The sequence below is a fragment of the Amphiura filiformis genome, chromosome 20, assembly GCF_039555335.1.
Source record: "Amphiura filiformis chromosome 20, Afil_fr2py, whole genome shotgun sequence".
Lineage (NCBI taxonomy): Eukaryota > Metazoa > Echinodermata > Ophiuroidea > Amphilepidida > Amphiuridae > Amphiura > Amphiura filiformis.
In genome coordinates this window covers 28024806-28038955 of record NC_092647.1, presented here as the reverse complement: position 1 = coordinate 28038955, position 14150 = coordinate 28024806, and the positions used below count along the sequence as shown (strand labels likewise).

The 14150-nt window shown below is 39.1% G+C and overlaps 1 protein-coding gene across 1 annotated transcript; it reads right to left on the bottom strand.

Annotated features, from left to right (window-relative positions):
* Nucleotides 1–3953: 3953 nt before the first annotated feature.
* On the bottom strand, nucleotides 3954–11943 carry LOC140142498 (large ribosomal subunit protein uL14). The gene is made up of 5 exons (XM_072164484.1): nucleotides 11872–11943; nucleotides 8849–8932; nucleotides 7707–7835; nucleotides 6454–6567; nucleotides 3954–4085 (listed from the first exon to the last, which is right to left on the bottom strand). The coding sequence occupies exons 1-5, from the start codon at nucleotides 11882–11884 to the stop codon at nucleotides 4003–4005; spliced, it is 423 nt and encodes a 140-aa protein (XP_072020585.1). The 5' UTR covers nucleotides 11885–11943; the 3' UTR covers nucleotides 3954–4002.
* Between the last annotated feature and the right edge of the window lie 2207 nt (nucleotides 11944–14150).

Below are 14150 nucleotides of genomic sequence, written 5' to 3'. Positions count from 1 at the left end.
TCAAATTGGGCAGATAGCCAAAAGCTGAATGACACCCGCTTGGGCAGCTTGAAACTTGTTGTAGATTGTCTACTGGATTCTTTTTATCCACTTGCTGCTTTGTATCCACCACGTGGGGTATTTTCCCCCATTTTACCTTTGACCTTGACCTCCGATGACCTTGAAAACCACATGGCCAACATGCTTTTCCCGATACCTATCTATATGCGAAATTTCAGCGCGATGCGTCGAAGCACGGCGAAACGCATAGCCGGACAGACAGATAGATAGACAGATAGACAGACAGATACAGCCCGCTTATTATTTTATTAGTATAGTGCACCTGCAGCTATGAGAGCCCTGATGCTGTGAGAGCACTGGCATGATAGCATTTGTTTGACCCCAGATGACCTTGGTGTATTTTTTTTTCATGGCCCCCTCATACAAAGGATTCCACCTATCAAGTTTAAGCCCAATAGGGCAAAGTTTAAATGTAGCCCCTACATGACCTTTGACCTTGGTTGACCTCAATGTTATTTTGCGCATATATTCCCCTCGCATCAAGGATTCCACCCACCAATTTTGAGCCCGATAGGACAAAGTTTGAAATCCATGACCTTTGACCTTTGACCTCGGATGACCTCCATATAATGTTTTTCATGCTTCCCTCATACGAAGGTTTCGACCCACCAAGTTTGTGCCCGATCGGACAAAGTTTTAAATTTGACCCCTCCGTAATGACCTTTGACCTCGGTTGACCTTGATTTTATTTCGCGCATTATATTCCCCTCCTATCAAGGATTCCACCCACCAAATTTGGGCCCGATCGGACAAAGTTTGAAATTTTGACCTTTGACCTTGACCTCCGATGACCCTCAAAACCACATGGCCGACATGCTTTTCCCAATACCTACCTATATCCAAAATTTCAGCCCGATGCGTCAAAGTGCGGCGAAACGCATAGCCGGACAGACAGACAGATAGATAGATACACAGATACACAGATAGACAGAGACCGCTTATTATTTTATTAGTACTAGTGCACCTGCAGCTGTGAGAGCCCTGATGCTGTGAGAGCACTGGCATGATAGCATTTCTGTTTGACCCCAGATGACCTTGGTGTAATGTTTTTCATGCCCCCCCTCATACAAAGGATTCCACCTATCAAGTTTAAGCCCAATAGGGCAAAGTTTAAATTTAGCCCCTACATGACCTTTGACCTTGGTTGACCTCAATTTTATTTTGCGCATATATTCCCCTCGCATCAAGGATTCCACCCACCAATTTTGAGCCCGATAGGACAAAGTTTGAAATCCATGACCTTTGACCTTTGACCTCGGATGACCTCCATATAATGTTTTTCATGCTCCCCTCATACGAAGGTTTCGACCCACCAAGTTTGAGCCCGATCGGACAAAGTTTGAAATTTGACCCCTCCGTAATGACCTTTGACCTCGGTTGACCTTCATTTTATTTCGCGCATTATATTCCCCTCCTATCAAGGATTCCACCCACCAAATTTGGGCCCGATCGGACAAAGTTTGAAATGTTGACCTTTGACCTTGACCTCCGATGACCCTCAAAACCACATGGCCAACATGCTTTTCCCAATACCTATCTATATCCAAAATTTCAGCACGATGCGTCGAAACGCATAGCCGGACAGACAGACAGACAGATAGATACACAGATAGAGACCGCTTATTATTTTATTAGTACTAGTGCACCTGCGGCTGTGAAAGCCCAGATGCTGTGAGAGCACTGGCATGATAGCGATACTGTTTGACCCCAGATGACCTTTGAACTCGGATGACCTTGGTTGACCCCAGATGACCTTTGAACTCGGATGACCTTGGTGCAATTTTTTCATGCTCCCCTCAGTCATACAAGGATTCCACCTATCAAGTTTAAGCCCAATAGGGCAAAGTGTCAATTTAGCCCCTACATGACCTTTGACCTCGGTTGACCTCAATTTTGTTTTATGCATATATTCCCTCGTATCAAGGATTGCACCCACCAAGTTTGAACCCGATGGGACAAAGTTTGAAATCCATGACCTTTGACCTTTGACCTCGGATGACCTCCATATAATGTTTTTCATGCTCCCCTCATACGAAGGTTTCAACCCACCAAGTTTGAGCCCGATCGGACAAAGTTTGACATTTGACCCCTCCGTAATGACCTTTGACCTCGGGTGACCTCGATTTTATTTCGCGCATTATATTCCCCTCCTATCAAGGATTCCACCCACTAAGTTTGGGCCCGATCGGACAAAGTTTGAAATTTTGACCTTTGACCTTGACCTCCGATGACCTTCAAAACCATATGGCCAACATGCTTTTCCCAATACCTATCTATATCCGAAATTTCAGCGCGATACGTCGAAGCACGGCGAAACGCATAGCCGGACAGACAGATAGACAGACAGACAGATAGACAGATAGAGACCGCTTATTATTTTATTAGTATAGATAGATAGATAGAAGATATGTGCTTATTTAAGCATGTAGTTTGCGCAAAAGCTGGCAACCAAACTATTTTGGTTAATTCAGGTAAGCTGAATTTAAAAACGTCTGTCAAGCCATATTGGAATCTTGTGACCCTAAAAAGATGACCCCAACCCCCTGCATAGTCATATAGGGGGCAAAAATTAACCATGCTCCAAATCCACTAAAAAATATGTCAAATTTACTGGGTCCAAGGATCACAAAAATTTAACACATTTGCACGTAGGACATATAGTTACCAAGTTATCAACAGGTCCACTCCAAGGTCAATTTACATAATACATGGGTGAAAAAATTGAAGTTGCTCAGATTTTGTAAAAATGAGGGCAAACTGTTCAAGTGATTCAGGAAAAGAATAGTTTATACTATCTGCGATGTCAAGTTCAGAAGGTAGATGATAAATACACACTAATTCCACATATCTTTTGACTCTACTGTGTAACATGCTAACTAGACATTGGAGATAGTGCAAACTTTTCTTTTTCTGAAACCTTTCAGCTAGGCGAACAATTTGCCTCAACAACTTCTACGAAAATTGGAGCAACTTTGACTTTTGACCCACACACAAGCAAATTGACCTCGCCTGTGACATTTTGTGGCCCACAACTTCTTAATGGTATGTCGTACACGCACAACATTACATTTCTGGGATCCGTGTGACCATACATAATTTGACGTTTGGAATGTGTTATTGGAATAAAATTAATTTGTGCCCCCCAAATATTGCTTGGCAGACAACAGATTCGAGTTCAGCATACCCAAATTAACAACATGTATAATCTGGTTTCCAAACTTGCCCCTACAGTCAGTCTTCTCTGAAGTACAAATTACCGACGCGGACGCACACATTGTGCCGACTTTGAAGGCACGCATACCTGCAGCACTGCGCACTGTTTACACGCGCATTATCACTTTGTACTTCAAAGTGGACAAACTGTAGGAACACGATTTTCCCAAATAGAACCAGTCTAATATATTTTCTGAATCCTTGTAACCCGAGGAATATTTTGGAATAGGCTTAAACCAAATCAGAACCAGTTTTGCCCAGTCTATAGAAATCAGCTTCATTGCATTTTCTATATTTCTACCCCAATTTCATAATCAGTGTGCAAATTAAGTGGTCATCCGGGCATCCTGAAGCCCAGATTAGCTGGCGGATGACCAGATATTCACTGCAGGTTATCCGTCGTACGCCCCTACCTTTGAAAAAATGTTTTTAATATGCAAAGTTCTAACTTGACTTATAAATTTTAAATATACGATGACCAAAATATATAAGGATGACCAAAAATTTTGGCGGATGAATCAGCTGGATGACCTGATTTTTTCCCCTTAATTCGCACACTGTCCATGATTTTTCCCTGTTTTCTGTAAAACAAAAAGCTTGTCACTCTGACCTAGCCCAACTTCATTTACTGGATTATAACATTACACAACTAGCAAGAAGCACACTTCAAACATAAGATATGATTTTTTTTCCTCTCTACATATTTATTTGCTGTATATAAACTGTTGTTTAAGCAATGCTACCAGCGTTGCTAGCGATACGAGGCCACAAGTCTGCGCACTCCTTGGCAACTGGTCCTGTGATTGCTGAGCCTGTAAGGGGAATACAAAAAGAAATGACAACAAATTTACTACAGGTATGACAGATCGGTGATAATTCTTGACTTAATTTGCCAAAGGCCAAGTTATAATAAATCAGGAATGAGAATGATCATCCATGAAAAAACCTGAAAGTTTGAAAAAGCCTGAAAAAGTATGTGAAATTACATGTACAGGCTAAAAAGGCCAAAAACGGGCTGAAATTAAAAGAAAGTGCGGAAATTTGGACCAAAAAAAGCCTGAATTCATCTGAGAATTCTCATGCCTGAAATATAAAGCGATGCCTTTCGATAGTTTTTTTTCTGCAAGCTGGCAAGTAGCAACAGATGTAGAAGCAAATTTCCGCATCAAGAAAACGAAGCCCCAACAAAGAAACTATCATTTGATTGGAAACAGAACCGTAAACACAACAGAAATAAAGCCCAGGTTTTAAGATGAGGCAGCTTCAATAACTTCATGTTACAGTGGCAACTCGTTAACACGAACCCTCTTAACATGAAGATCCTGATAACAAGTATGTTTTACATTCCCAAGCACACATTTCACATGTTATAAGAACTGAATAACACGAACTCCTGATAACAAGAAGTAACATTTGAATTCCGCACAACTTCGTGTTTTATGAGTTTCCACTGTACATACTTCCAACCTCTCACAAGGCCAAAATTGCAGTTAATGAATGAGTCGAGAATTTGGTAAATTTTGGCAACAAATCATGATTTTCATTAAAGCCACCCAGCACTAAAATTATCCTTGCTGGCCATGCGTTTTGAATTGGGCCAGTAAATAGGTGGAGATGTTACATGCGCGCAACATTTTAGGGTTCATCTTTTTAATTTTCTCAGTTAATATGCAGCCTATGTAGTTAAATTTGGTGTCAAATTAAAGCTTGTGATGAGACCAATACAGTAAACCTTAAAAAAGTTGTAAAAAGTTATTAACATTTGAATAATTTGCATCTAATTAGCATAATGTGCGGGGTGGAGGAGGATCAGGAGGAGGAGGATCAGGAGGAGCAAATTTAATAAAAGTGACCCCCAGGGGTCATATGATGCAAGAGGTCCATTTCTTTTTTCACATTTTTATAATTCACTTTAAACTGCATACTATAAGACCATACAATCATATTCCAGGTAATTTAATTTGCTTTGAGAAGCAATTTTGCATATTTTATTTTCCGTTCGGTTACACATTGAAGTCAATGGGAAAATATGCCTTGAAAGAGGCTGGCGCAAAATCATTTTAATTTTATTGAACCCTATGATGTTATATATGTATTTAAAGCTCTGACTGAGAGGAATTCAAATATGGAACTTTTAAATATGTGGGGTGAAGCTAACCTTTTTTTTTAATTTGTCAAATTTTACATTTTTTCCCTAAAATATTCGGTATTTTCAGTTTCATAGCTCCTTAGTGTTACACCCTGTGTCATTTTAAAGTGCATTTTTGGATTCCTTGGTTCATTTGCAGCCAGAAAATGTATACTTTTATATATGTTGGGTATAGTATGTGGAAGATATTCATATCTAAACAAAAAAACATGCAATTTTCATCTCGCGAAAACATGTAACGCATTACCGGCCCAACTCAAAACACATGGCCTGCTACAACCCTGAATCTGACCCATTTCACAATTATAGCATTAACGTAAGTTTTTGTTTTCTTTTTTATGACCAGATCGGTCCAATCAGGCTCAAGTTGGCAATATGAAACTGAGATATATAGGCACAAATGATGAGAAAAACAAAAACAATAAAAAACGTAAGAAAATGGATATCAAAGGTTCATTTCTTTGAATTTAAGAGACCTGGGGATTCAACATCAGCAAGTGTCTACACTACATTAGGTACTGAGCAAGTTACAAAATAGTAGTAACTCCAGTGCTGTACGGTGCAAAACCTGGGCTCCTAACTTTATAAATTATTTAGGCGCCCATATTTTGCTCCCAGGTAAAAAATATGTGGTGCCAACTGAACAGCCATGTGCGTTGAATGTTCATAGCTGCTGTACTCAATCTACATATTCCCATTGAACTCTACATACTTCTTACTATACACAGCATGTACAGTGTAGGCCTATATGTTTTCCAGGAAGTCCCCATTGAGACATGATAAATGCATATATTCATAGCATACATTCATACTCTTGAATGCTACATTACATACATGTTTTGCATTTGCTGACGATTAAAAGCTTCAATAGTTGGTCGCCATTGGCGCCAGGGATTGAATATGTAGTCGCCATCAGAAAAAATCTAGTCGCCAATGCGCCTAAAATGGTCGCACCGTACAGCACTGAGTAACTCAATTTCTGACTTTAGCCTGAGTGGATCGGGTCACATTTCTATATGGGTTACATGTACCTTTCATTTCCCCTTTGACATTGACTATGACCCCAGCATTGTCCTCAAAGTACAGAATCACCCCATTCCTTCTCCTGAATGGTTTCCGCTGTCTGATTACTACTGCTGGAACAACTGTAAACAAAAAAAATAACAATTTGTCAAACTATTACCAATCATAAAACAATCTGTTTCACACGGCTAGAAAACGTCAGCGTCAACCACAAGGTGTTTGAATTATCCAGGTCTGGAAAATTTGTAAATTTGGGAAGTGCAGTGTCTGTGTTTGGAGGGGAAATTTTGGTGTTTATATTCCCCGGGAAATTTCCAATCTTTTTCCACTCTGGATTTATTAAATTCACATTTATAGGGCATTGATCAAGCTATTTCCATTGAGCATGTTGAGAGATAAGAGTGCTTAATTTTTTTTACCAAAATACAGTTGCCTGGGCTAGAATTTTGTCGTAAAGTGTGTCAATCAAACTTGATTCTTGCAATATGTGTTTACTAGCAAGACTCATCTCACAGGTTCTTTGCTACAGGTGAAGTTAACAAGAATCAGCTTTGATTCATGCAAATTTGTATAGATACGAGAATCTGTGAAGAATTGATTCACAGATTCTCGACAAAATTCTAGCCCGGGTTACTAACGCTTAGCCTTAGCAGTTCTTTATAGGAAACAACTCAGAGAAAGATTGATTTTGGGGTGCCATTTTTCCAAGGGCAAAATTTAGCGGGCAATGGGCGCCGTTTCACGCCAGTGAGACCCATAATGTTGTCCCAAAGTGTCACCCGACACTGCCGTACTTACTACTGAAGTTTAACAGAAAATACTACATAACATGGTTAGACTGTTATGTGGCAGTCTCTACAGACTCCAAAGTTGGATTAACAGTCGAGGCTGTACAAACACATGATGAAAATTACAATGGGTTTGGTACTATTTACCGTACACCAAAGTTCCCAGTTCTGATTCAACCTAAAATACCCTATTTGAACAATGACCATACGTAACGTATGTATGATGTAACTCAAGGCATTAGCCAGAGGGGTGTCCAGGTATTATTTGGACACCCTGTTTTCAATTGGACACCCTAAAATACTTTTTATAATGAAGTGAATAGGAAGTGGACGCCCTGATTTTGAAGATAAGGTATTTTGGACCATTTTGGACACCCTAAAGACACCCCTCTGGCTAATGCCTTGTGATGTATTGGATATTGCATTGGATATACGACAGAAAACAGGTACAATGAGGATCTTTAAACGCTTACCCTTTTTTCTGAGTTCTGGTTTTCCTTTCTTGACCGTAGCAACAAACATGTCACCAGCGCCTGCAGCTGGAAGCCTGTTGAGGCGTCCCTTGATGCCCTTTACAGCAATAACAAACAGGTTCTTACCACCTGGAAAGGAAAGGAAACAATGGCACAGAATAATTAGCTTGTGATAGCAGGAATTTGTGTTATCAGATTTTAATTTATAAAATATTGCGATTTCCAATGAGGATCATTGGCATTCAACTTGTAGACTAGTAATTACAAAATTATACAAAATTCCCACTTTGAGAAGTGTACATGTAGATTTAATACTTCACACCGTGCTTCAGTGCTTGAATATTTTCAAGCAAAACTGTTTTTTGTTTTTGTCTTGTCTCCACACGATTGACGAAATTATTAATTTGAGACTTAGTCCTAAGCCTTTTTTTTTTTTTTTTCAGCTGTGCATGCTCACAACTTTGACATCCATTAGGCCAATGAAAGTTAATTCCGAGTTTATCGTCCCTTTTTTTTCCCCGGTTGGTGAGGTGACTTTTTCATTATTTCATCAGATTTCATTATTGACCTAAAATGCGTGTTGATTTAAAGCCACACTCATACATGTTGTTTATAAATATGTTTTTATATGGGTAGGGACTAGAAAAGTTAGAAAAGGGCCTCGTTTTGCTTTCAAGTTATGAATTTATATGTTTTACAAACAAAAATATGTGTTTCCAATTGCTAAAACTGGTGAAACACTGATACTTTGAAAATAATGAATTATTTTGGCATTTTTGAAAATTTGACGCTTGGTGTTTTTGGTTACCAAAAAGTGACGCGGGCGGGGGACGATAAACTCGGAATCGACTTTCACTCGCCTTACACAGGGATGTGAGAGGCCATAGACCAAAAAAGAGGAAAATTACTAAAAACGCTGAAAAACAGCGTAAAATCAGGGTAAAAACGCCAAATCTGGGCTGAAAATAAAAGAAAACACGTAAATTTTGGCAACGAAAAAAAAAAAGAGGAAATCAGCTGAAAAGAGGAACTCTCACATCCCTGCTTACATGAGAATGGAATGTCAAAGTTGTTGGGAGCATGTATGTGCATAGCTGAAATTGTTCAAGGTTTTTCAGTTGTAGCCTATCAATATCATTTACCTGTATTGTCGGCACAGTTGATAACCGCACCCACTGGCAAACCCAGTGAGATGCGGAACTTGGAACCAGACGCTCCTCCACGTCCTGTTTGATGAAGAACAAAAAGAAGAACAAAAAGTTAACTGATGAAATATCACAAAATGTTTGAATCAACTTCATTGGGTATGTCGGGGAGTTATATTGGAATGCGCTTGAGCAGGAAGGTGTAAGGGAGGTTCATAATCATCCAGCTATCCTCATCAAACAAAATGCGATTGCATGCAGCCTCTGACATCTATTTCAATTCAGATTTAATGTGACCAAACAGGCCTGGAAAAAACAGGGAACTCAGGAACCTGGTTCCCAGGAAATTTTGTGATTTGGAGGGAAATTTTCAAGTTCTAAATAAAGAAATACATAAGAAATAGTGGGAAATCTCTCCTATGTTCCTGGGAAATTGTGCACTATATTTTAGTTGCTTGATTTGATTTGAATTTTTTTAATTGTGCAAGTATTTACTTGTTGGATTTGATTCAATTTGGGTTCAGAAGTGTTGATGAATAGAAACTAAAAGAATAGGTTTGGTACAACTTTCAAGCCTTCCTATTTATTTTATTATTTATTTTATATCGCGCCTTTTGTGGATGTTTAAGGCTTTTGCAACAAAATAAATTTACAGCTTTCCTAGAAAACCACCTTTGCAATCAAATTTGAGCCCATTTATTTGCAATACTTTTAGGCCCTCCACAATTGATTCAGAGTTTACTGTTTAAGATTTAAAAAATAGGACAAGGTGACTTTCAATTATTAATTATCTATTATTTTCTTTATCTAGTATTAGTTATCACAACCAATTATCAACCCGTTTTGACTGGAGCCGGCATTTAATTATTTTATTACTATGCTTACTTTTACATGTAGTAAGGCCAAAAAAAAAAGGTTAGATCTCAAAGCTTGCTGCGTTTGTAAAATCCACGATTTGACAAAAAAACAAATGCGGAAATTTTTTTTATTTAAAAAAAAAAAAAATTTCCAGAAAAAAATCGGCGAAAATCAGACTTTTTTCTCAAAATACCATGAAAAAAAGTCGGGAATAAAAAAATAAAAAAAATCGCATTTCGCATTTGTTTTTAAATTTCTCGTGAGCTTTGAGACAAACCTTTTTTTTTTTTTGCCTAATGCAGTTATGCTGTTTGTTAAATTCATCATTATTGTTGATATGATTCATGTTAGAAAGGAGCAAGTAAAAGTCATTAAAAGCAATTTTAAAGGACAAAATGCAAAATATAAATAAAATAATTAAATTTTCAAACATTTTCAGAATACCGGTAAGCCTACTGTAATGTAAACTCACAAACTGGGGCTACTCTGGCCACCCCGGGCACTGGGTAACCTGGGTTATTTCGGCCACAAAAAAACCCCGAAGATTTGTCGCTTTGGTACACTGTTAAAGTGTAAGTATTTACTTAAATTATTTCTTATTGGTATGGTTATAAGCCCTTGTTGTTCTAGTTTACAATGCAATATCAATATGATTGAAAGGGTACACAGGACCAGTGGTCGAATTTAGGAAAAATAAATGGTTGTCCCACGGACAACCAGATTACAATTTATGGTTGTCCATCTAAGTTTTTGGTTGTCCGTAGGCCTACAAATGTGACTTTTGGCTAGATTTATGGTTGTCCGGCGGACAACCGAATCAATATTTTGGTTGTCCGGCGACTTTTTTAGTTGTCCCGGCCAACCGGACAACCAAAATTGCGCACGCTGGACTCAACAAAATTATCGTCAAAGTTCAGCGAAATCGGCACCCTTGCGAAGGGTTCAGAATTGAATCGGAGCGAAAATATCCGATCTTTGCGATCAAAAACACAAAATTACAACTTTAAACATACTATTGCTGGCAAAAGACATTATTACCAAACAATACAGAATAGAAAATTTGACATCATTTTCTCAAAATATTGAAAAAATTTGCTCACTAGATAGACGTTCGCTTTTCGTATCTCTTTCCTTGTTGGAAAGGTATAACGTTGAGGAGATAGGAACATGTACCGTCATCCGGGACCTACTCTGCCATGTTTGGCTGAGTAACGGTACATGAACACGGTCTTTTGTGCCTATGTAAATTAGTCATTGTGTAAAGCTGTGTTTATACCCATGGGTTGCTCATCATCAGACTGAATCCTTGACCGACAGAGGGTGTCAATATAGACCTACGTGTCGCTTTTGAAAAACAGCGATTTATGCGCATGCTCAGCAGGCAAATCTGACGGCGATTTAGTACACTGATCATGCGTGCGATTCAGATTTCTGCAAAAGCGATTGAGTATAAATGCGTCTTTAGAAATGACTGGCGATTGTGTGTTCTCAAGTGGGTTTTATCATGTTAATTAGTGACCTGACACACATTTGTATTGGTTCGATCAAGCATTGACTTTTTGTACTGGATCGTTCAAGCATCTCCAACAAATTTTTCAATGTAAGTGCCTCTGGCCCTAGTGGAAGTAAAAACGGATACTATGGCCAGAGTTCTAGGGCTATCACTAGAGTAGACATCGAAAAAGTACGCAATCCAATTCCCGTTCAAACGCGTGGGAAACTGAAAGTGCGATAATCGTGACTAACATGTCCGAAGCCAAAATGGCATGATGGGGCTATTTCGATCACCTGAATTTTAAACATTTATCATGTTTATGTGGATTTACACTGGAATTTTTTTAGAACACTTCATTTCTAAGTTTTTAGTTTGATAATCCCACAGAATTAGAGAAGTATTTCTGTGGATAAACCTCAAAGACATAGGAATTAAAACTCTGACCAATTTAGAAGTCCTGTACATGAACAGAGTCACGGAGTTCGGATAAGAGAGTATTAACACCATTCATAATTGACCAATTTACACATTTTCGATCCTTGTAAAGCTTCTTATATAATAAATTACATACTAAACTAAATAAATACACTTGATTGGAACAAAATTATTTCCAAATGGACAGGATTACAGAGGATATTTGTTAGTGATTATTTAAACGCCACATTACCTCTCTTCGACATGTTGGAAAAGGACTAGTCTCTTCCATCAACAGCTAGAAATGTTTGTATGTGAAATTGAATTGCAGTGCTGAACGTAGCCACTAGGAATGAGATTTAGAAAATCCATGTCAATAGATGGCGCTAATATCTTATCCCACACGGCAGGCGGTGATGGAAGCGATATCGCCAATTTTGCGGTCGCCATTGGATTAACACATAATCATGAAATCGTCACAAACAATTCTAAATTTGTTATGTGGTGTCAAAGCAAAATTATCTTACTCTAACACCGTTGGGGTACGACAATGTACCACACTGCAAGTATGTTAATTTTCCATTTGTAATTGCTAACCGTGTATTTTGAATGGGGCTGTCAGCCCTGTACCTTCGCCAGCCTCGTACGTCACGTGTTGCGTTACTTACGCCGCCTGCCACACGGTACAGGAAACCAATTTTTGTTAAGAGAACAAACCAAAAGATCGATGACGTCCTATAAACGAAACTAGTTTTGTTTAGGGGGGTGAATACTCGATTTATACGTTTGTAAATAAATAAAATTAAAATAAATTTGAAAAATCTCCAAAAAAGGAGGATGTCTGGTGTTAGTTTTGGGGCGATACTCATAGGCACATTGACTCAAACTGTCCCACTTACCCCAACACTTTGGGGTAAGTGGGACACATAAGGGGTATGGATAAATTTGACACATATACATGTATTTATGATATTATTACATTGAAAGAACATATTTTACAGCAAATTACCTTGGGCTTTAACATAATATTAGGCCTATACCAAAAAATAGTAATAGGCCTACTACGGTACCGGTACCGGTACCGGTATTGTTTAAACGGTCGCTCCGTGCGCTTGGGTCTTGATGGGACCAGGCTCAAACAAAATGCTCAAGCCAGGCTTCAAAAGCCTATAAGCATGTTGGCCTGTATGGAAAGAGAAGTGAGAAACAGATTTGAAGACAAAGAACAAGGAAAAGGAGGCCACTCCCAACAATCAAGTTAACAATTCAAGTTACTGTCAGCCTTTGGGTCAAGAGAAAGGAAGTGCTTAATCCAATCTCAACTGCCACTGAGGCTAGTATATACTATCATTATGTTTATTAATTTCATCTGAACACATAAAAATAGATTTTTTCTTGGTTTTTGTGACAGAAACCCACAATTTGCGATTTTCAGCCACAAAATCAATAATCAAGTAGGCGTTTTCAGTTTTAATTTAATTTTTGAGCTTGTTGGCGGCATTATATGCAATCATTAGGCCTACGTAACTTTGTTACGTGGAATCAAAAATTAATTTCAACAACCACTGTCCCATGGGGTAAGTGGGACACCATAGGCCTAATAAATAATATCCCCTAATTGGCTATAACTTGCAAAGACTTTTAAATATTTGGTAATAAATAAATCTTTCGGAGCTGTGAAATCCAGAAAGGGATTTGTGTTAAGCCCCCCTCCCCCACCCCGGGGGGGGGGGCTCCGTGTATAAAATAATATTGGTTTACTTCCTTCAAAATTTGAATCCACTATAGCCTATTTGGAGCGCTTTTCCCCGCTTTTTCTCCCCCGTAAGAATTTTTTTGCAGGGGAGTAATGATCAACTAGGCTTTCTCACTCCCTATCCCTCTCTCTTCTTTTTTTAAGGGGGCTGCAGCCCTTAAAGCCCCCGGGGCAGGCATGCTTCGTCGCAACAAAAAGTCTCAGCATGCCATTGCCAGAACAAAATATACTCGTATCCCGACCCCCCCCCCATTTTAATGCTTCCTCATGCTGATTCCGATCAGTGGCGTAGCGTCATAGGGGCACGGGGGAACGTGCCCCCCAATCGATCTGAAATTTGAAAAAATTCCATAGGAAAATTGCCGAAAAAGGGCAAAGAATTTTTGGCACATCAAAAGGGGGGGGCAAAGGTTTTGTGGCACGTCAAAACGGGGGGGGGGGGAAAGATTTTTGGCACGGTCAAAGGGGGGGGGCAAGCGATTTTTGGCACACCATTTTGAAAATTCACCACCCGGGGGTACACATAATTATTGCACAGCCCCTTGGGGGGGGGCCAAAAAGTGCTGGGTTAACGAGGGGGGGGCCGGGGTGGTAAAAATTTTGACATGAAAAATATTTTCAGCCCCACCAAAGTATTTCTGAACACCCCCCGAAAAACCCACAAAATCACGAAAATTGAGCGTTTTCCACCCCACCCCCGGCCCCCACACACACACATAGGCCTACACATACACAAATCATTTTGACCCCCCCAAAAAAAAAAAAAGACATTCATG